Source organism: Watersipora subatra, chromosome 11, assembly GCF_963576615.1.
Source record: "Watersipora subatra chromosome 11, tzWatSuba1.1, whole genome shotgun sequence".
Taxonomy (NCBI): domain Eukaryota; kingdom Metazoa; phylum Bryozoa; class Gymnolaemata; order Cheilostomatida; family Watersiporidae; genus Watersipora; species Watersipora subatra.
The window spans coordinates 36,029,130-36,053,280 of NC_088718.1; the positions used below are offsets into that span (position 1 = coordinate 36,029,130).

The 24,151-nt window shown below is 36.8% G+C and overlaps 1 protein-coding gene across 3 annotated transcripts; it reads right to left on the reverse strand.

The window, feature by feature from the left end:
- Positions 1-717: 717 nt before the first annotated feature.
- Positions 718-23,288, reverse strand: LOC137408503 (uncharacterized). Of its 3 annotated transcripts, none has more exons than XM_068095052.1 (9): positions 23,236-23,288; positions 18,137-18,245; positions 15,869-16,050; positions 13,500-13,619; positions 11,044-11,160; positions 9,251-9,361; positions 5,208-5,349; positions 3,895-4,056; positions 718-1,184 (listed from the first exon to the last, which is right to left on the reverse strand). In XM_068095052.1, exons 2-8 carry the CDS (start codon positions 18,235-18,237, stop codon positions 3,909-3,911), a joined length of 921 nt encoding a protein of 306 aa, XP_067951153.1. In that variant the 5' UTR covers positions 18,238-18,245; positions 23,236-23,288; the 3' UTR covers positions 718-1,184; positions 3,895-3,908. The 3 variants fall into 3 exon arrangements, with proteins under 3 accessions (XP_067951153.1, XP_067951152.1, XP_067951151.1); XM_068095051.1 differs by having other exon boundaries at positions 23,232-23,288; XM_068095050.1 differs by lacking the exon at positions 23,236-23,288 and having other exon boundaries at positions 18,137-18,470.
- Positions 23,289-24,151: the final 863 nt, after the last annotated feature.

Below are 24,151 nucleotides of genomic sequence, written 5' to 3' on the forward strand. Positions count from 1 at the left end.
CGTTAGCGGTGACAGGCATCGGTACTTCAGAACCTTAGCTGTACAGACCATTGACAGTGTTTGATATCTAGTCTTTTGTTGCCATAGTAACAACCATCGCTACTGTGTCATGGCACACCTGCCCCAACTTGATACAGTTTTGTGCTGTTGGCTAATGCAATTATGTTACCAAAACAAGATGCACCATTACCACATCTCACACCTGAGCTCTGCTCTATGAAGGAAGACATTGTTAATTTGACAGAGTTGTAATGACGGCAGGAACAACTGCAGTTTTATCTGCTTATGGAATATCAAGAAGTTATTACTAACAAAAAAGGTGCAAAATGCTGACAAACGAGCATGTAATCATACCATAAACAATTAACTTTAGTATAGCAAAAATGAGCAAATACAATTATAAATTTTTTAGAAATGGCTGTTTTATAATATTTTTTGTTAAAACAAGGCGGTGAGGCATATGTGGTTTAAAATTTGCCAAACAACATTCTGCAGTTTTACTTATTACCGGTACATTTTACACGAATTACCTTGTGCACGTTCAAAATTTATTGTCAGTCTATGGATGCAGCAACAAAAACTAAATTAACAACCCCATAAAAATATCTTGCAAAATATGAATATTACATTAAAACTTAAAACGGTGCTTCTCTTCCAAAATGGTGACACAGAGGAAAATATCTTGTCAGTTACAAAAACACATCTGGGTCAGTGATGTCAGGTTAGGAATAACATAATATATAGAAACAACTAGAAAAACAGCTAAAATTGATCACAACAATAAACAAGCAAAAAGTGCATAACAAAAATAACACACAACGTATGTCAGAAAAAGTTTTAAATGGATGAGAATGTACCAGAAGTAGAGCGAGTTTTTAAGCAATCGCTGCAGATAAGCAAATATATACCTCAAAGTCTACAAATTGTTTAGGCAAGAAAGATAGAGAATGGAACAAAGATGTAAATAATAACAATACTAGAACTCTGTAAAACTCATGCATTTAAAAGGTAGTATAGAAGGACGGAGAAAGGTAAAAATGCTGAAGTCTTATAAAATATTCTCAAAAGGAAAGCGAGTTAAGTGCCTGAGATCATTAGGATAGTTCATGCTAAACAAGACATCCAGGACGGGTTTACCGCAGTTTGTTGAGAAAGCATTCAGTAGCCATCTCCCTCTTTTTTATCTGTAAGAATCAAATGACCAGAAGTATAGCCCAGGTGAATACTTAGGACCATAATTGACATCAGTATTTGATAACTGTATGACTACCTAATAAGACCCACAGTAAACTAATCTAGCTTAAATATAAGCTAATATATAAAATAATATAGCTATAATATATAAGCAATGCATAAGCTATCATAACTTATGCATGATAATTATTGAGACATTTGTCCTGGTACTTTCATCTAGATTTTATCTTGTACTTACAAGGATTTCACAAGCGTTCTTATCAATTAAAACTATAAGATTGTTTAACCTTTTCACTGCCATCCCTTTACAAATTTAGCTTTCGGTTTACTGCCAGCCATTTTACTTAAAATTGACGATTTAGCTGCATGTTGTGGGTATACAGGTTTTCCAATTCAAACACCACCTTGAACATTTTTGTTACATACAGTCAAACATGGATAACTCGCCCACGGATAGCTCGAACACATGGTTAATTCGAACGGTTTCTTTGGTCCGTTCCCACGTAATGATAAATTGCTATAGATAACTCGAACTCAACACTGTTAATTCGAACTGTTTTTTGCCCAACGGCTACCGAAACGGTTGTTATCGCTTTAGAAAATCACTTTATTCAAAGCCATAGAGGTAAACCTCATCTTTTCGTAAATCATAAGCGTCGTTATTACCACCATCGGCAAAATAATTTTGTCAACGACTTTTCTAAAGGTTTGGTGAAATTTGATTTATACTGCTATACGATGAATAGCACGGGCTAGCCGGGTCACGCGCGCAAGGATTTTCGCCACGCACATACAAAACAAAAACAGCATGTTGTTTTTGTTTTGTATGTGCGTGGCGAAAATCCTTGAGTGCGTGACCCGGCTAGCCCGTGATGAATAGTTTTCCGACGTTGATTCCGTGTTGAATCAACGTCGGAATGTTGAATGTTTAAAACGTCTTAAAAATTGTTGTAATTAAACGTATACGTTGCCTTAGCTAAAAAACTATTCATCGTTTGATCTAAACACAGGATACGTGTGTACATTCAATAAGTATCCATTCAAAAAGCGTGAGTGATATACAATGTACCGTAAAACCTCGTAAAACTTCTAATTGAACTGCCTCGGAGTGTTGCTCTTAACGAATCCCAGGTAAAGTAAGGTAATCTTTGCATAAACTTCAAAAAAAATCGGCAAAATTGATCGTGGGTAAAACACTCAAAAGAAAAAAATGTCTTTTGTTTTGAGCATTTCAACAACGATCAAGTTTTACCAATGTCAATCTAAAAAACGTCCTGGCAATAACATCACCTCAAACAACAAACCAATCTCAAGTGATAGAAAAATCTCTATACTTTTTGATAAAAACGTTTTAAACCTTACATTAGAAGCATTTAATTTGAAACAAGCCATTTGTGTTTTTGATTTATATTATAGTTTGTATATGTACATGTACCTACTAATAAATAAGTAAATACATAGACTTGTGACAGTGCTCTGATAACTTGAACGCTCTGATAATTCGAACACTTTTGCTCGGTCCCGTGAAGTTTGAGTTATCCATGTTTGACTGTATTTTATGTTGGCAACATGTTAACAAACAGAGCTACGCATTAGATTTAATGTATCTATGTTATATGCATTGCTAAAGCTATGTGAAGCTACGATCGCTGTGAAGCTAAAACTATCCTTTACAATCTTCCTTACACTTACAAAACTATTACATTCACCACCATCAGAGTCAGTGCTGCCACTTTAATTATATGAACATTTAATTGAGTCTGAATCTCAATTGACTATAATGTCATCAGCAACAGCTATTGTGTTTCTAACATGGGAGGTGCTTGCGGAAGCCATATTACAACAAAAATGTTTGATTAGCGGGAAAAAATGTTCGTTTTTGACTTAGAATTTCTTTGATCACAGATTATAATTTGCTTCGCGAATATGAGCTAATTTTTAAGAAAAATATTTGGACATAACTCTTAATGCCTTAGAAATACTAATGATCATTGGTTATGTTGTCCCAAATCATTAATATTCAGTTACTGCAAACCACTGTAAATTTTGCAAAAGTGCATCTACGGCAGTCGATCATCATATTTAGCATAAACTCAATTGGAGCAGTGAAAGGGTAACCTCCTCATAAGACTGGCTAACAAAATGTAATTTAATGGTTTGAATATAGAAATTTAACTAAGACCAAAAATGGTCTCACAAATCACAGCTTGTGAATGTCACAACTGCATGATAATGGAAATTCAACAATTGCTTGGCTGATGAATTGTGAATTAACGACTAAAAGGACTTGTTGATATTTTAAGACTCTACGCATTTCCTTTTTTATAGTTAAAACCACATTTTATAGTTAATGTTTGACAATTAAGAGCAACCAAAAACTAGAGAAAGTAAATAGAACCATGAAGTCCTAAACTAAAACCGACCTTGCGACAGCTTTTTCGGAAATGCATTGAAAGCAAAATATGCCTAAGCAGTAGTCTAGTTCATAAGTTCATAGTATAATAACATGTGTTTTCTCATGTCAAGGTCAGCTAAACTGAGCAGTGGTAGACAACTCTCAAAGAGTGACAAAAAGGCTAATACAAAGCTCGTAATATTAGAGACAGGAGCAACAGATCTGCTAAAAGAATTTCAGCAATAGAAGTTGATGACTCCAAACCAATAGTAAGTAAGAACACCGGCAGCATAAGAAACTCTCACCGGCAGTGTAGGAGCTACTTCCATGACTGCTCCCACTGTGTAGCATTTCGTTTATTGTAGTTGTCTACTCGGCTCCCGTAGACTTTATCTCCACTAACACAGAAGTTGTTTGAGCTAGGCTGTCCCGGCAAAGACCCACTAGGAGGTCTTACAGTTCTCGGTCTAAAAACATGAGAAAGACAATGAATCAATGCAGCTGGTTCATTAGAAACAATTTTTAGGGTACAGTCCAGGGTGGAAAAGTAGAGTTACTGGCGACACTGGATAAGATGAAGATGTTGTAAATAAATAACAACTTAGCAGAACCAAATGAGCTGAGAGTGAGGGTGATACATGGTAGAGATGAGAGTGAGGGTGACATATGGTTGAGATGAGAGTGACATATGGTAGAGATGAGAGTGAGGGTGATACATGGTAGAGATGAAAGTGAGGGTGATACGTGGTAGAGATGAGAGTGAGGGTGATACATGGTAGAGATGAGAGTGAGGGTGATACATGGTAGAGTTGAGAGTGAGGGTGACACATGGTAGAGATAAAAGTGAGGGTGATACATGGTAGAGATGAGAGTGAGGGTGATACATGGTAGAGATGAGAGTTAAGGCAGAAAATGAACTACGCAAAACATGACAGACTTGCCGTACAAAAGCAGAATGAAAAGTCACTCCACAAAAACTAACCAACAAATGATGAAATAGAAAGCCTAACGAAAGAGACCATCTGATAACCTACCCGAAAGAGTATAAACAAGCGAATTCAACTATCCAAAATCTCATACTACCAAGCATCACCGCAAGGTCAATTGCGATGAAAAGCGCACTGGCTATCAAACATTCATGATGCACACAGCTTTACGGTAGAACACTTTCCAGCCAAAAATACTGAGTAGACAACATACTGTTCAAGTTAAAGAAGTACATATTATTATTACTGAAACACTAAAAAAAAAATGCTGCAACAACATAACACAAGTACCTACAGCAAGTCCTACTAACTTACATTCATGGAAAGACAATGAGCGTGCTAGAGATCTTGTTAAATAGCTCTTTTAGCTATCATGTAGTTTTAAAAATGGCTGCAATCAAAATGTTTTCAATGCGACTCGATGTTCCAAAAATAAATTTTTAAATCACTTTGTCGAATTTTAGCGCAACCCTAGCAGCTGTTATGAAGTCATCTATTTTGAACAATATGACTTCTCACTGCTTCAAGGCTACAAATTTACATTTATAGAAGGAACACGCACATCAGCAAAAAATGTGTTCAGTTCCCTGAAATACTGGACAGACAACTCCCAGCCTCGTACAAGTACTTACTTCTGCTGATCATCAATAAGTGTCTTCATCCTGCCTCCTTTATCCAGAGCCATATTATCTTCACCCCAGACTGTCACCCTCGGAGCTCTCTCCGATATTCCCAAGTTGCCATAGTTGGTAATCAAGTTAGCCATTGGCTTTCCTGCAATGTTAAAATCAGTTCACACAGACAAAAAGCTTGGCATATACAACACATAGGAGTTGTCTTTTCATAGTAAAATTGCCATGCTATAGTCCTGCGAAACAACTTGAGCCAAAGATGTTTTTTACTTTTATAAACAAGTACCCTACAGGATGAATTTATTCGCGGAGTTATATTTCGCGAAAATTGCCATTTCATGCATATTCGCGGATTAATTTATTCGCGGCTGAAAACTGTCACTCTCTATGAAGAGTTAACTCTATTACGTCTAGCAATAGAGTTAACCCCACGCATGCGCACATTGCGTGTTTCGTTTTCTATTTAGTTTACAACTACACGTACGGGTCGACCGTGCTAAGCTATAAATTTTTTGCTGCATTCAGAGGTTTTCACGAATATTCATATATTTGGCGGCCTTTGATGAACCAACAATTTGTGGTAAGTAATGAGTTGTTCACATTTACTAAATTAGTTGAATTTCACTTTGGTTCTTCAGTAAAACGCAATATTTATTTTTTCCATCCTACCGCTCCATTATTTGTTTTAGTGAGAGAGAGATTTTTCAACATACACGGAAGCACAATGATTGCAAGGGTGGTAGATGTCATTCTTAGAAGATCACCAATCATTCAGGGAGGTCTTGAAATTGAGGTAGAAGTGACCGCAGCTGCTAACGAGGAGAATATATCTGTTTTAAAAAGGAACAAAAACGCCTTTACGAGCACAAATCTTTGGCCAACCGGCAGAACTTTGCAATAGTAAGCCACGAGGAGAGTTCTGATGATAACTTCCTTACCAGTCATGTAGTAGCGAGAGATTCGCCTTTAACATCTACCCAAGACAGTGACAGAGCTGCTATTACCAAAATAACTAGTCAGAGAGCACCATTACACGCTAGTATTCACTTATCAAGAGTACCAGTTTAATTTTATTGCTAGACAACCGCCATATGGACTAAACTGTTTATATTTACTCCATTCATCGTTTGTAAAATTTTATTTGTATTTGAAATATTTTATTTGTACACTCAAGTTTGTAAATTATAATATATCTATACATGAAATAAAATATATCATTTAATCATGTTTGCTGCAGCGATATCAAGGAGTTGATGTCGATGAAGGTGATCTAGGTTGACTGGTTGCTTCTCTGCCAATATTCCTGCCTTGATGAATATTAGTACTTGTCTCTAGTTTTCGTAATCGGAGTAGGTTGTTTCATTCTCAATCTGCAGTAAACACAAAAAAGAAAAAATATTAATAAGTGTTACGTAAGTACAAAAACCATAGCTGAAGTATTTAATGAAAGCGATCAGTTTTTAAACAAAAGAATTAACTAATGCAGTTAATTATGGAAAAACGTATCTGCACTGCAAATCAAATACATACCATAATGTCCAGAATAGAATCATGATCGTCAACTTCGGTATTAGAGATTGATGGAGTTGATTTCAATGTAAAAAGACTAGGAGAGATTTTTTGCGATGACGAAGCCATGCCGAATAACTTGTGAAAACGTTGAATAACTTTGTAAAGTTTGATGCAATGACAATAAAACTCGAAGCCCGGCGATGATTTTAAAGAAGTTTTGGAACTCGGCTACGTTTAGTACTTCTGCTTAGCGGCTATTTTCGCGATGACGCCATTCTGAATGTCTTGTGACAACCTTGAATAATTTTGTAAATAAATGTGATGCATTGGCAATGGTGTTAGCTCAAAGCCCAGGCAATGATTTTAAAAATGCTTTGGAACTCAACTACGTTTAGTATTTATATTAAAAACTAGCCTAGCGACTAGTTTTTAATTTGATGCAGTAGTTATTCTCTCTTGTGATTAAAAATAGAACTAATTATTCACGGAATTTATAATTCGCGGAATTGACTGTTCGCAAAATTGCTAATTTTTATAACCAACGGATATTTTCATCCTGTAGGGTATAAGCTACCACATGTCTGCAGTTTATCTTTTATAGAACGCAGATGTTATCCACAATATATTTGGTCCCAAACAGTCCTCTTTTAGGGTTGACATCCTTTACAACTAAAGACCTCTATGCTAAAATTATACATTAAAAAAATTGAGATATTAACTATGAGCACCAGTTTTAATACTTTACTAACTTTGGCAACATCAAGCAGTTATAAATTAAATAGGCACCATATTTTGGTATATTTTGTCATGAAAAATATATCAAAATATGGTACTTACTAAATTTATATTAAAATATGGTGCTTATTAATAGTATCAGAGTGTGGTATATTTAGCCATGCCAAATATACCAAACTTATAAGCTATTTATCAAACCAGACATGAGATTACAATTTTCTAACAGGACAAGATAAACACTTATGTAAGCAAAACTAATAGAATCTGAAAAACTGAAGTATATTTTTAATTCTAACCAAAATGCGCTGAAATTAAATATTTCTAACGCAGCTATTAGCATGCGGAGTTGTCAGCCCATGTATGTAGCATTGGGTTAAAAATAGACTAAGACTAGCTGTGTTATCCGGCGTTGCCCAGGTAATAAAAAAGTCTGGACAGAAAATTGATTTGTATTTAACATATAACAACATTTACCATTCTAACTTTCAAACTACATATCGTGAGAGAAGTGTTATGCGTAGTTTAAATAAATTAAGAGAAAAATAAAAACATCTGTAAAGGTTTTAAAACTTTGTCAAACAACTGTAACTTTCAAGCTAATAGCCTGGCACATTGCCAATAGAAAATTGCAGTAAGCTGCTAGGCTTCTAATGACGGTACTCCATGACATTGCGTCAGCATTGTTGTTCAGCTACAGTTATTCTAATAATAGCTATAGCCGGAACGCAGACAGACATATGACACACGGACATACTTTGAGAAATATACAAATATATATAAAATATAGATAGATAAATCCAAATTTAGTTTTAGTTCAATTAGAGGTAATGACTGCAGTTGTATTTAAAATAAAATAATACTGCTGAGAGTAGAATTAGATCATAGTTACATGTATTTTGGGTTTGTTTATAGTGTTATGTTCCTGTTTACTTGGTTTCAAATGCACCATTTCGGCAATGGCGATTAATCTATATTTTCCTTAATGATAGTTGCTGCCGGAGTAGTATTTCATTGTTTCAGCAACCGTATTGCATAATAAGAATACTATGTCACACACTATTCATCGATGTAAGCGTGGTGTGAGCGATGCTATCATAAATGGATCAGAAACATCGACCGCTGTATTGAGGATTTTTGCCAACATACTGCGATGCTGTGACATAGCGTGAACCAGCCTTTACTGCACTAAAGGGCTACCCACCGATCTAGACAAACCAAAAGTTTTCTTTTTAATTGAGATTGCTCATTTCTGTTTTTTTTTCCGTTGCCTAACTCAAGGTCCTGTTAGAATCCCAACCAAAAAGAGTGCAAAAATATGTAATGTGGAATAAGGTGCACAATAAGCATTCATTTAGTCCTGTGTGCATCCATATACATGGAGTTATCCTCTACTGTCTATTTCAACAAAATGCGACTTACTTAATAATTACTCTAGCATCAAAACATTTTTAGCATGAACTGACGACATTATTTCTATGGCATGAATCTAGTTATTGTTGCCTAAAATATAAAAATATTTATTAAGACCTTGGGTCAGCACTTTTCAACTTGAATTTTGTTCAATGTGTAGGACTATTCATTCAATGAATCCTACCTGACTAAGTTACCACATATCATCGCGTACACCAAACAAGGCAAAATCCGCCAAAATTCAATATTATATTGAGGGGTACGTGCTATTGTGATCGAAATCCCTCATGAATACCCCAATTACTTATGGAATCAGAAGGCAGCGTAAAATGAATTATAAGTCAACATGTTTTATGCGCGCTAACGTTATTGAATCAACTTTCTACCTTTGTGCCTCTCCGCAATGTGCTCTGTCTCCGGTTTGATAGTTCTCCCAGGCCTTGTGGGTGATTCTGGCATCTTATCGGCCTCATGGAGTATCATTTCCATCCGTTTGCCTGTTCAATAAATAAACGCGTGGCTTTGTTGGTTTAACACTTTAATCTTGCATTTGAAACAGCCAATACAAGCTTGTTATAGGGTTGTTCTGAAAGCACTAACTTGAAGGGATCATAAGATTGGAAAACATGGAAGCAGACTACCAATATAAATAATGAGTACAACTATCTAAACTATGTTGACAGCCGTAGCACCATGTTAACGACTAGCTAAAGCCAAACATGCATGAATGTATTTTAAAAATTGAAAAAAGTAAAAATGCAGAGTGGTTCTAAACCATATTCTATAACATCCTGTTTTCTACGTCGCCATATCGAATGAGACACTCCATATTGTCTGGGACATGGACTGATAAGAAGGGAAACCTGGCACCAAATTAATAAAAGTACCCACCCAAGAAAAGCTGATGCATGATATACAGTATATAGGCATGACAAGAGATAGTCACTAAACAACACTGAATCAGACGAGTCTGCCAACCAGAGGAAACTATCGTCAAATAAAATTTGTAGTAAATTTTTTTTTAACTTCTTAGCTAGAAGTGCCATTCTGCCAATGTAGGTGGCTGATTGATTGCAAGAACTTCATCTGCAATGTCACTTGATAAAATATGAGTTTGAGAGACAACTGCTACGTGCCTGATATAAATGTTATAAAATTGTCCAGAAATACATTTTAGCAATGGTAGCCCAAACATAAATCATTAAAGCTCTATTACAAATGCGGTTGTTAGTTAAAATATAAGAGTATCATCGTTTATCCTTTTAATTTTAGAATCAAGTTGCAAATCAAAATAATTAGCTTATTTTTCAAATTTAATACGAACTCGGAGCAAAAAAATTAACAAGTATTAACATTGTTTGTTTATTAGAAATTAGTTAGGAGTTTGTGCTAAAATAGAGTACTGATTTTGAAAAAACAAAAAAAATGATTTTGTATTCTCATATTAACTATTAGGTTTCGAATGTAGTTATTTTCATATGAACGGGAGAACAACTCCAATTTTGTATTTTTGTATTGAGCCAATTTTTGTATTGAGGTTTTGTATATTTTTTAGACGATCATATGTAGAGGTTTGACTGTAACGCCTGTTCGATGATGTTAGTAGCAAGCAAACGTTGAACTTCTGGTAAATAAACGAGAAGAAATCCTGGAGCCCATGTGATTTTGCTCTTGCTACAACTGCAGACTTGCTACTTTTAACCCAGCGCTTCCCTATTTGTTTTTATCAGTGAATCCCCTATGATTGATGGGGTGATCTCACAACCCCTTCTTTTGATTGAAAAAAAAGGCTCAAAACATAATAAAAACAGACATATTCCAACATTCGGAATACATGAAAACAATATACTGTATTATTGAAAGGTCCTTCTAGGATGAGTCTAATGTTTTCACACAACAGCGACATTTAAAAATCAACTCACTTTCTGATCTTTGACTTTTTCCTGCCTTTTTTTCTACTGTTATCTGATCGAAACGTGGCTCCTTATGGGTGAGTGACATGCACAGACCATTTTAAGGATAGATTGCGTTATGATATTCATTTTTGATGTATACAAAAAATGAAAAATTATTCTTGAACACCTGCGAACAACATATCGCATCCCTTATCGATAAGCCCTGCCTTAGCACAACAACATAGAAATCACTTAGCAACGAATAAACATGAAGATACTTATACCTTTATGAGGGACAGCATTGTCAGCTGCCGTGCTGGGTAGACTGCGTGGGTGAATCTTCCTCTCTATAGGCATGGCCCGGTATTCAGAATCAGTTCCTATGTACTCTGACATCACTCCTACACCGAGACAGACATGAGTGAAAAATAGACAATGCTGACTACAGACCAAGCATGCTTCACAGCTTACACATATGGTGATTAATTTAAAAAATGTTAAACCATATTTATGTACGATACACTGTTTTGCACATATCGAAATACATACAAAGCTGTCAGGTAATTCTGCGAGCAGAAAAATGTTCACTTTTTTAGCAGTATAAAGGATATACGTTCATTTCTATAAATTAAATAAACAGTATACATAATATATAATGTATATATTATATATAACATACATACATATATATATATTATATATACACATATATATTATATACCGTATTTCCGGTACTATAAGTCATGGTTTTTTACAGTTTGGCCTGGGGTGTGTTTTGTACTCCAGAGCGGCTTATGATTGGAGTATTAACATGTGAAATGGTTGACGGTACCGGTAATAACTGATTGCTGGGTATTGGTAATAACTGTTATACCATTTCCCTTTTTTTGTGTGCTGAATTGCTCTAGGTCTGTGTTAATAATTTCAAAACTGAGGGTAACTTAAAAAAATAAACAAATGAGAAGAGCTTAACAAGAATGGCATCGAAAAGAACATCCTATTCTGCAGATTACAAGCTGCAAGTAGTAACATATGCGGCCCAAAACAGTGATCAAGCAGAAGAAAAAAAGTTAAGAGAAACCTGTGAACGGCTGGCGAAAACAGAGGTTACTTTTACTGAAACGGATAAAAAACAAAAGACGCTAATTGCAAGCTTAAAAACAGTCGATTCTTCTCTCTCTGGAGCTACAGCGTTAATGAAAAGTGAGACAAAAAATGAGGGATGTCATTGGAGTTCATCTACCGGGTATTTGGAGTGACACAGATGGTTTTGGTAAACTTCATAGCATAATTTACGCTATAGTTATCAGAATAACCCATAACAAGCTCTGTTAACATCTTCATCTTTGTCATAAAGAGTAAGCATACCTATCCGCCGGTTGTTACCTCTATTCTATTGTATTTTATTTTGTTGGTCATTTAAATTTCCAGTGACAGGTCTGTTCTCGGTGTTGGATTTTATCAAATAAAATTTCCCCTAAAAATGCGACTTGTACTCCAGTGTGACTTATATGGTTTCCATCTTTACTATAAATTTTATGGCTGGTGCGAGTTGTACTCCTTAACGACGTATTGTCCAGAGAATACAATAGGTCCATTCTCCATGTCCATACAATATGCCGGGCATTCTCTGGACATAATGTCCAGAGAATTCCCGGCGTTGCACAGGTAATAAAACAGCTTATAAACAGTGGCAGGTAATGTAGGTGCGATTGGCTAAATTGAGTAAGCTAGTATATGTATTGCTAAACTTACTAATAAGAGCCGTGAGAGCAAGCTTTAGTGACATTGCACATAATGCAGAGCCGCTATGCATATTTTAACCCAGATAATGACTTATAGCACCCAATGGATCCATTATATCCTGTTTAGTTGAATGGGTCAGCTTTTCGTCTTGAGAACGGGAAGTTATAAGAGCAAATTTTCGGCAACACAAAATTTTCATTGCTAGACAGACACCGAATGATGACAAACTTTGAGATTTTTATCTATACATGTATAGATGAAATACTGTATCTTGGTATACCTTCAATAAACCTTTGAAGTTCAATCAAACACAGGTTAAGGCATACTGTTTAAGCAGTGTCCAGTGCAAGGAATTGAGCTCGTTAACCAGGTAATTTTCGAAAGATAGCTATCTTTTAGTTTAGAAGTTTTGAATAAAAAGTAAACCATATAATCAAAAAAGGGATTATAAAATTAACTACTTCAACTGAACTTGAAATTGTCTGCTCTGAGCAGTTTCTGCAAATGAACTTCAACTGCTGCTTTCACGGAAAAATAAACTACGTTCTATCTGCACTAGCGATGAACTAATGAACTTTAGAGTCAGCTCATTTTATCATCATAAGAATGGATGTCAACAAAACCACATTAAAAAACAGCCGTGGCCTAATGGTCCAGAACTCTTCACCTGCAAGCAACAGGTTGGGGTTAAATTCTCAAAAAGGTCAATGGTGTTGACAGGCATGGCATTCAACCTTTGGGCATGTCTTTAGCCATTGAGGTTCCCTTGCCACTGGACTCAAACATGTCCAGCCAAGATCACAGAGGCAATTTTTGTACAACAAAACTCTTAAAAATATGCGCAGTCTCTGCTTGCAGTAAGCAAGCAATACTGAGTACTGCGACACCCCTACCTCCTTAGGTCGACTAATAACTACAAATCATGTTAGTTGTCACAAACCAATAAGCAAACTAGTTGGGCAGATAGTTATCGACTAACTATAACAACATTCACCTTTCGATTTTTGTTTCATAGTCTGTGACTCCTCAGTAGGACATGCCCTTGGTGCGGGTCTTGCGGACTCGTACCCACTGTTTAAGTTTTCCTCCACATTTAGCCACTTGCCCATTCTACCTACATAACGATACAAGACAACTCCAAATCTATAACATTCATAGAGAGATTAAATTGCGCAGACTTCAGACAAGATATTGGCTTAGATCTCCTTCCGGCATAAGGATAATCGTAAAAACAACACAAGATAATCGTTACATTCATGAACAAGGAAAAAAAATAGAACAACTACTATGGGTTGTGTTCAGTTTACAGTGTACAATTCAACACTTTCATGCCAATGAATTTAAAATAAAGAATTCAAAGATTTTGAATTAATTAAAATTGAATTATTAATATCTAAATAAGCGATTAATTCTTTGAATTCAGTAAACAAGATTCCTCAAGTAGAATTCTTCAAGAATTGCGCTTTCAGATAGCTGCGTGCAACCAAAATTATACATAGTGTTTTTAACAAATACTTTTGTGGGTTATTTATTGGTAAAATGGCGATGGTCACCTGAGCTCTCAATGACATGTTGATTGTGGCAAACAACTAACAGTTGACTACATGAAAAAGACTATACATTTTGCTAGTTATCCAGAAACTACATTGGAGCTGCCAACTATTCCTAACTAACTGATGATTAACTGCGTCTTTTGCTGTATCTATGTCAAACTTTTTATTGGCAGTCATCAACAAAATGATGTTTTTATTACATGTCAAACACAAAAAAAAAATAAAAAGACAGAAATCAGAAATTATTGAGTGAGCTGAACAAAAGTGTTTTGAAGTTGGTAATCTAATAATATTGCAGAGGAGTCAGGATGGTGAATTGAAGGTGTAGCAACAGAAAGTTCATAAACTGAAACATATTAAGATAGATGTAGTATTTTGGTGTCACGAAATAGAAAATAATGTTGGTTATGTGTGTGGAAAGATAAAATATAAATATTTTGGGCATAGTAAACATGGGACTTTGAAACTTGTAACACAAATGTGGACATGAGCAAGTTTTGAAAAGGTAGTAAGTTCAAAGATTTTGTGATGTGATTGGTGGAAGTGTGGCAAGCCGCGGAATATGTGATCGATAGTACACAAGTCTTAGTACATATTTCTGTAAGAGTAATATCTTTTTCTGCTGTCTGTATGGTGAGACAGGGAAATATATACAAATTCCATTGATCAGATAATGCATATAAATTAAATGTAAACTAATAGCATTATTTGTAGAATTATATCTCAAAAACTACTCAAAATCTTTAAAAAAAAAACCTATGTGTAGCATGCCATTGGAAAAGAGATTCACAGATTTTGATACATGCCACTACAAAAATCAAACTTTTGATACTCTAGTGAGTTTTAACATAACTAAAATTGATTCTATCGAAGCTTTCCTCTTCCTCTGTGTGTGCGTGCGTGTGTGAGGAAAGGCATATTTCATAGTATTACAGTGAGTAAGACTGTGGGAAAAAGTTGAACGCAAGTTTTTGAAATTTGTCACTAGGGCGTATACTTGCATGGCCGAGCTGTCATAAGACAGCTTCAACCACCGTTGAAGAGATTAAATTTGGGCCAGAAGATATATAATGCGGAGCATTGATGAGAACTGAAATTTTATGAACACATGATATTTCAACTATATCAAGTTCCTTACTGTCCTTAAACTCAGTCAGTTACCAATTTTTGACCCTTAGAGGCAGTAGTTTGGTCTCACTAGAGCCTAAACTTGTGATATCTTCATGTTGAGTCTCCCAAGGTAAGTAATCTCTGAATAAGGACTATTAACGATCACAAGTTACAAAAATCTCGCTACTCGATATAACCAAGATGAAAACTATATTTATATATTGAAAAGAGAACGGAGACATCAAGAGACATTCCATAGGACATTTATTTGTATTTATCGACACTGACAGCCAGGGAGACTGTGGATAAAGTAATTATTCAATATTCAGTTACTCATAAATTCATACTTAACGCTTCACTATTTTGAGACACTGCAAAAGACACATTAGCTTATACCATTATTGATTGACACAAGTACATTTTTATATCTAGAACTGCTAACATAACGGTTGTTTTTCTTTCACAAAGCTGCCATTTTCTTGTGATATCTAGATTACTGAATCAAAGCTCTGGATATAATTCCACTTATTGAAACTCCAAAATCTCTCTTCTACAGCACAATGACAAAATGTCTCTCTTCTACAGCACACATACCAAAATCACAAGCGAGTATCACAGTTATCTTTCAGTACGGTAGAATTAAACGATAGCTTCAGATATTATTGAAAAGTAGAAATACTGGATGGGCCCGCTCCCCTACCTTGCCCTTTCACATAGTTGGGTTCAGACTGCATGGTAACCCTAGCACAGGGAGTCGAGTCAAATCCTTGATGCACCCGATTTTCTTCCATATTTAAATATTTCTCCATGTTTCCTCTAGAGCGTACTTGGTTGGCTTCTGATTGGCCAGTCACGCGTGAGCATGGTCGTGCGGACAAATACCTGGAGTATCAAACCAAGAGTTGACAAGCTATGTGAGCCAAGTACAATATGAGAGTCAATAATTGGGTATTTCCAATAATCAATAACTTATAAAGGAGCTTATAAGATAAACAATGTCAACGATACTTGAGCTGATAAGGTATAGACTTTTAGAAGTTATTGGTGAACAGATGCTACAAGGGTGCGTTCAGATTCCCTACCTAAGGGGTATGCTATTTGGGTAGACCCTAGGTCTTCAGATTCCAATTGCAAAACCTCCACGAGTGTAGAATTATGATAATTGTATGCCCTTATTGGGGCACAAGCTTAATCGAGTTGGATAGGGTCAACTGACAGTGGATAAGAGCTTTCATAAATATTTTAACGCTTTCTAAAGGCCGGTTCACACTATATCGCCATTTGTCAGCGTTTCCATTTTGGCATTCATTATCGATTATGTGAACCATGAATTGATGGCATCGACAAAGCATCCCGGACACGTCGGAAAAGTTTGCAGGTGTCAAACTATCCTGATACTTCGCCGAGCATCGACGACCGCCTTTCAAATGTGAACCATTTCGACGATGGTGATTCGCAGTCGCTGATAGAGTGATTTATTCATATCTGTTTATGATAGTCGCTGCGGGACTAGTTTTTGATTTTCACACGCGAACAAAAAGTTTATTCGCAAAAATTTAAAAACATAAATTAAAACACTAAATCACGGAGTACTTCATCATGCAAACGCGGATGGGTATGTGATAGTGTGAACATGGTTATCATCGACAATTACCGAAGTATTGTGGCATCAACGCCGAGATACGGCGATATAGTGTGAACCGGCCTTGAGCTATGATAACCCAACAATTGCCTTATAATCAACAGGTTTAGCCTATGCTGAAAAACTTTAGATGCTTAACGATTCATTGAATTCATTTGGATAGATAGAATAATAACCATTTCGACCGTATTTCGCTAGAAGCCATATTTAAAAGATACTTCAAGCTTAGAGAAACATGTAAGACTTAACGATTGCTTGTCGTGTATGCAATTTGCAAAAACAATTGGTTCGTTCTTTTGCCACGGTGACTCCTAGGGCAGGTTTAGGTAATCAGAACATATCCAAATGTTATGTAGTCTGGCCAGGTAGGCCTATCATGTTCGACCCACTCTGGTTTCATCATGACCAACACAGACACAACTATCATTGTGGTAACAGACTGCTGTGATTATATGTTGAACAAAGGTGTTTTAGGTGCGATTTGTCATGAATTAATGAGACAAAATATTTACTGATGTCTTATGAAGGAAATAAGTTTCACAAAATGAAAATCTCGCAAACAAACTGAAGTGGCAGCACATTGTTAATATGCGGTATAATACACACTAAAATCGTTTTTGCTCATTGTCTGGACTCATTTATGACAAATATCACCCCGTACATGGTAAAGTTATATTGTTGTAAGGTTCATTATTAGACATGCCATGTAAAATATTGATTAAAACCTTTATCAAACAGAAAGTTTTTATTTCAGCAATCTAATTTTGATAAGGTGGTCCTTGCCAAGCCACATCAATAGTTCCATATAAACACTGGTGTTTAAATTAGTCTCTATTGCAAATCCTTTCAAAAACATCATGCACTCAACTGTGAATATTGAAGCCTACCATCATTGCTGACTAACAAGTCAACCGATTGGCTGATTATCTTTACAGATGGAATTTTTGTTAAAATTGTAAATTTGATGTTCAAAGTAAGCTAAATAAAAATGGAAATGGTTTATAACATTTTCATAAATTTTTTCTAATTTGACGTAATTATGAAAAGTATGAAATAATCTAGTAAAAAGACATTATTAAAATCCACTCTACTAAAATAGTAGCTATCTCAGAGATGAACATCTTGACACTGTGCCATTGCAAACTCTATATTGCTCTATTAAATAATTGGCCAACGCCGTTCATTTAAAATGTAATTTACATTTACTTACACCCATACCTCAGACGAGCAAGTGCGTCAAGTATAATGTTATGCAATAAGAATAATGTAAAGAAAGGAGGGCAGTAAATATAGATGTCAAACTTACAAACAAAAAGCTTTACATACCCAGTGCTCACATTATCATCCATATTGAATATGGAGCCCATGGTTCCTCGGTTCTTCATTAAGTTTGCTTCTCCTTGCACTGTAATCCTTGAAACCGCCATCTTTACACCTACATAATTAAATGTCATCTCCTTCATTACAAAGTCCCCAATGAAGAAATGTCTTAAGCACAGTGTTGTAGCACAAGTAGGCAACCATTTCTATGTGACCAGCGAAGCAAGCAAAACATTGAAAAATGTAAATCATAACCATTTTATGAACTGGAAGTTTCCAGCAATGAGACATCATCAATCAAGAGAAGGATTTAGCACTAACCTGCTTTTCTGAATATTTCACACTGACAAGGACGAAACATTGAAAGTTTCCTGTGCAACATGCTATCACGGGACCAGACTTAAAATTAAGATAAATTTTATAACACAAACATTTTAGGCAAAGTATATGATTTTGTTAATGAAATAACTAGTTATGAGAACAGTGCCTTTGTTTACGCTTAATCACATAGCATGGGTAGTTTCAGAATCGTCCGCGTGAGGTTCACAACACAAAGTATTTGCAACATGCAGTTCAAATGAATCACACCTTTTATTATTTTAATAATTCGATATATTGTAAACCAAGAAGTAAGTCAGTGACGATTTATGCTTTAACATGATTTGCTGACCCAGTGTATCTTGTGTTGTTGTTTACTTGAAGGGGATCCCCTTTTTCCGTTGAATATTGGCCTGCTTACGAGTACCTGATTGGTCAGACGGACTTACTATTTTGCGCATTGCATTGCGTGGGCTCTGGCTAGGTAGATTGTTGTGGCTCGTGAATGAAGTGAGAACAGTAATAAACTTGTTGCATTTTAACCACAAGCTATTTCGGCAATACTACAAGACAATGGCTGAAAGCGTAAGATTTTCGGACATTATATAAAGCTATGAAGACTACAACACCAGTGGAGAATTCTCTGTGTGGATTGAGAAATTAAAACTTGTAGCAGAACTGCAGTGTGACTGATAAACTGAAGTTTCTGCCATTGTTCCTGTCAGGACCAGCAATAGCAGTGTATCAGCAATTGAGCGATGAAGGCTAGTTATAATAAGCTGAAACATGAACTGAAGACTGCATTTAACACTGATGTCTTCTCCTCATATGAGCCGTTAAAAAACAAGATGCTGTCAGAATGTGAGTCTGTGGATGTATATTTTGCTGCCCTGAGGCGATTGATGAATTTAATGGGACAGATTAATCCAGATCCTCTGCTCAGATGTGTTTTTGTTGGTGGCTTACTTTCTGATATAGCTGCAACTAAAATCAACTGTAGATGTTGATAGCATGGAACTGCCTGCACTCGTGAGTAATGCCAGAGCTATGTTGACCTAAAGAGGAGCAACTACCAGCTTTGTGTGTGCTGGGTTGAAACAAAGCAGAGCCATACCATGTTACAAATGCTCTAAAATGGACACATGGCCCATCAGTGTCCTACAGGAAGAATTGACAAATCTGCAAGTAATCGTAACCAGTCTGTTTGTAAGTGCTGTCTGTGACTCGACCCCTCATCTAGCAAACAGGTGTCCTAAGCATTCGGAAAATGTGAAAGGGGGAGCATCTGCATCGGATTCTTGCCCCGCACGACACTAATAGATACAGCGTTTCCGCCAATGAATATCCTAATCAATGGTGTAGAAATTTGATCATTAGTAAACACTGGTTGTCAACAATCTGTAGTGAGTGCCCAGGCTCTGCAGTTGATGGGTGTCAGATACAGCGCATGTCATACAACTGTGATGATAGTACATGGTAAAACTACTGAGTGCCTAGGGGAGGTAGATTTGTACATTGGCTCAGGGGAAAACACAGTTAAACTCCACTGTTTGGTTTCCATATCTTTAGTGTGTGATTTTTTAGCGATTATTGGAATGGATGCAGTGAAAAGATTGGGCGACGTGAGTGTGAGCGCTGAAGGTGGCACACCTTCAGCGCTCACACTCTTTGGGGTTTGCAAGGGTGCAGAGCCAACAGTAGCAGTAGGCATATGCAATAAACTTGTCGGATTACAAGGTGAGGACATAGATTTCATAGCCACATCTGATGGAAGAAGTGGATAGTAGCATGGCGATAGAAGGACAGAGAGCCTGTACTGAAAAATCGATGTGGGTGGTACAGAATCTCAGATGAGTGCAGAGAAGGCTATGAGCAAGAAGTTGAGGCACGGATTGAAAGTGAATGGTTGGAAGAGCATAATGAAGCAGTACATGGTAAAGTGCAAGACATTATACCTCTCATGGCAGCCCTACAACCAAACCAGGAGACAAAAATTCAGCCTGTGATGACCTACAGTCGAGAATTAAACCAGCATATGAACTGCAATTCAGGTGCAGATGTAGCCGTCTGCCAAGACAAGCTACAATAATGGCAAATGTTTGGACCCGACTGTTGTATGCTTGACCTGAAGAAAGCCTATCTGCAGCTGTATGTGAATAATGAGCTTTTGAAATTCTAGGCTGTAAAATACAAAGGAAAGCTCTTTGTTATGACATGGAGGGTCTTCGGGCTTAATGTGACGCCTAAGATCATTTTAAAGGTGATAGGCAATGTACTTTCATTGGATAGCAAGATTGAAGCTGGTACTGATCATTACATAGACGATATAATTGGAGATAATGATTAGGTTTCAGTAGCACATGTTAAGGAGCATCTCACCAAGTATGGCTTAGTGACTAAGGCGCCTGAGTGCATTGATGATGCTCGAGTTCTGGGGCTCCATGTTAAAATAGATGAGTCTGGTACAGAGACAATGATGCTGGTGAAAGGACAGAGAGCATGATGAAAAGGGACTTGTTCTTCCTGTGTGGGAGGCTCATAGGCCACTATCCAGTTGGTGGTTGGTTGAGGGTGGCCTGTAGTTACATGAAGAGAGAAAGTAATGATTGTGGCTAGGATGGAACAGTTCCAGAGCCAGTTCAGGATATGATACATGATACAATGTCGATGCTGAAGGAAAAATACTCAGTAGGTGGATGGACAGTACCTGACAAGAGACGAGGAACAATATGGTGTTGCGCAAGCAACCTGACAATTGGTGTGTCTGTGGAGATTGATGGGCAACAGGTGGACGATGGCTGCTGGTTATGCAAAGATGATGGCAACCATATTAATGTCGCAGAGCTTGACGCAGTAATACGAGGTGTTAGTTGTGGAGTGAAATGGTGTCTCACGTCAGTATCTGTGATCACCGACTCAGCTAATGTATGGTTGGGTCAAGTCTATTATCACTAACAGTAAACGATCAAAAATATGCAAATTGGGAAAGATGCTTGCACGAAGGAGGCTCACTATAATTGCCGAGTTGGTAGAGCGGTACGGCTTGGATGTAAAAATAAAATTAGTAAAGCCAGAAAAGAACATAGCAGAGCCGTTGACGAGAGTTCTCAAAAAATGGCTAAAAGCTCGAGTGTGTGTTACAGCGGTTGTCAGCATGCCCTTAGTCGAAACAATCAGAGACCTTCATGACACTAATCACCTAGGAGTCTACAGGACCTTTTATTTAGCCCACCGAAAATGGGGCGACTCAGTGTCAAAGAAGGATGTCGAACAGGTGGTCAAAGAGTGTCATGTTCGTAGGCAGGTAGTCCCTCACCGGAGAGATGGGATTGTGGTGAACTGGCTGTTAAAGAAACGTAGGTAAGATTAGCATCAGACATCACTCCTTGCAGAGGAACCCCTTACTTGACAATAGTCGACTGTGGACCTAGCAGGTTTTCTTTGTGTAGACAACTAAGAAATGAGACAGTTGAGGTGCTAGTGAAAAAGCTCGAGTAAATATTTTATGAACGGGGTTTTCCCAAGGAATTCCTGTAAGACAACGGCCCATGCTACCGCAGCCAAGTAATGAAACAACTTGTAGAGAAGTGGGGTATTGACCACATATTCTCTTGTGCCTATCGACAGCAAGGGAATGGCATCGCACAACGACAGCACAGAACAGTGAAAAAGATGATGGCTCGAACAGGTCGAAGTGCTGAGGAGATGCTATATTGGCATAATTTGTCTCCAAAGATTGATGGGGCCATTCCTGCTGAAGAGGTGTAAAAGTATGAAGGACAGCATACACCAGATGTTTCTGGAATTTCTTTTTTGTTGATGAGTACTGAGCTGAATCCTTTTAAACCAGGAGATGTTGTATATGTGAAGCCACCTCAGGCAAGGTGTACGACACCATGGCAAAAGGACATCATTAGTGTCAAACACTGTGGTGAAAGTAGACTCAATGTCCAGACACATTAGTGATTTGAGGCTTTGCCACCCACATCCTGCACCTGAGAGGAGCAACACATACATAGATATGCATAAGTCAGACACCGAACAACGAGTAGGAGACGATAGCCTAGAACATGACAACGATGAATTGCAATATGCCCGAGATCAGTTTCAGATCCCAGGTGACTGGTAATCTAGCTAATGTCGTGGTTCCTAGTGACTATGCACGACCAACACGAAACAGAAAAACCCACTCATGGCTTCCTGACTTATCATATGCATCAAGTTTTGAATGGCAAAATATTAATTTTGTTCTTGTCGATTTGGAAATCAAGGGTAAGTGTGACAGTTTATGTTTAGCATGATTTGCTGACTCAGTGAATAGTGTGTTGTAGTTTAGCTTGAAGGGGATTATCCTTTTTTCGTTGCGTATTGGCTTGCTTACTAGTACCTGATAGATCAGACTGATTTACTATTTTGTGCATTGCGTGGGCTCTGGCTAGGTAGATTGTTATGGGTAGCGAATGAAGAGAGAACAGTAAGAAACTTGTTGCAGTCTATCCACAGAGTAGAAAGCAGCGTTGAATTCTGATGTAATGTCATCACAATTTAATAACCATTTTTACGAATTTTGTGTAAAACATGTTGAGAGATGAATCAATGAATTTACAACTATGTATATTATCTTACAGATAGTCGCCAATAAGCATTTTATAATGGAAGACAAAAATTCTAGAGTCAAATAATTGAAAAATCTTCGATTGATTTTGATACTTCTTTGTCTACTAATCTATAACTCATATATAACGTATACTTTTAACAATATATTATTCGTAGTATCCCTTACCTACAGTGTATTCGTCAACTTTATGGAATTAACTTCGTAACGTGTCTGGTGAGACGGGTCATTTATGCCCGATAGAATGCGACAATTTGGCATATTTTTGTTATTACACGAACATCTGAAACTCACGCTCTCTAGTAAGACAATTCGCCAAATATTTAGTACAGTACATGTACTCTGTTTGATGTCGAAGCCCGGATCAAGTTATTTTTGGGCAAAGCCTTCAATACGCGTTTGTGATACTATGTAAAAATTGTTAGGTCCTCCAACTATATTTAGGAACCCCCGTCTATTACTAGTTACTGAAAAGCTTTCTTCCAGATGCAAGGCTTGTACCCTAGGCATTTCCTTATCGTAGTCTTCCTGTTCTTGTAAATTTATAAGCATAGTGAAAGTTATAGCACGACCAAAAATAAATGTATAAATATGATTTCTTTATTTGCTCTATAAAAAACTAGTGAAATGATTTATCGTACGCCGCTGATATATCATTAGTGGCCCATTAGTGATATAGGAAATCATGGTTATCTAAGTATTTTTGACCTTAGAACGTCAAAGCTGGTTATATCATGCTACTTTTTATAATGGATACAAATTTAAATCCTGAAACTAGCGTCTAAATTATTCTGCATTTGAGTGCATATCAGATTTTTGTGTGGATTTTAATTACTGTAACAAACACCGTAGCTTTCTGTGCCAATCTGCGTTTCTTCGCTGATTAACTATAACTAATATGTTGTGGCGGTTCGTTTCAGTGGTTGTGGTTAGTTGGCTTGTTTTGTGCCGTTTAGTGTAACCTTGCCACTTTATCAAAATGCAATTATTTGTAACCTCTTGAGTTTCTAATTGAGTGGCCTGTCCCTCCGGTTAGCTGTGTTCAATGTAATTGGAGCTGCTGACCTCTCCATTGTTCTCCATTTTTC

Coding starts and splice junctions, on each gene's coding strand:
- LOC137408503 (XM_068095050.1), bottom strand. CDS start 18,273: ATGAAGGAGATGACATTTAATTATGTAGGTGTAAAGATGGCGGTTTCA. Junction 16,051..18,136: donor GATGATAATGTGAGCACTGG/GTATGTAAAGCT, acceptor TTGATACTCCAG/GTATTTGTCCGCACGACCAT. Junction 11,161..13,499: donor TATGAAACAAAAATCGAAAG/GTGAATGTTGTT, acceptor GTCTCGGTGTAG/GAGTGATGTCAGAGTACATA.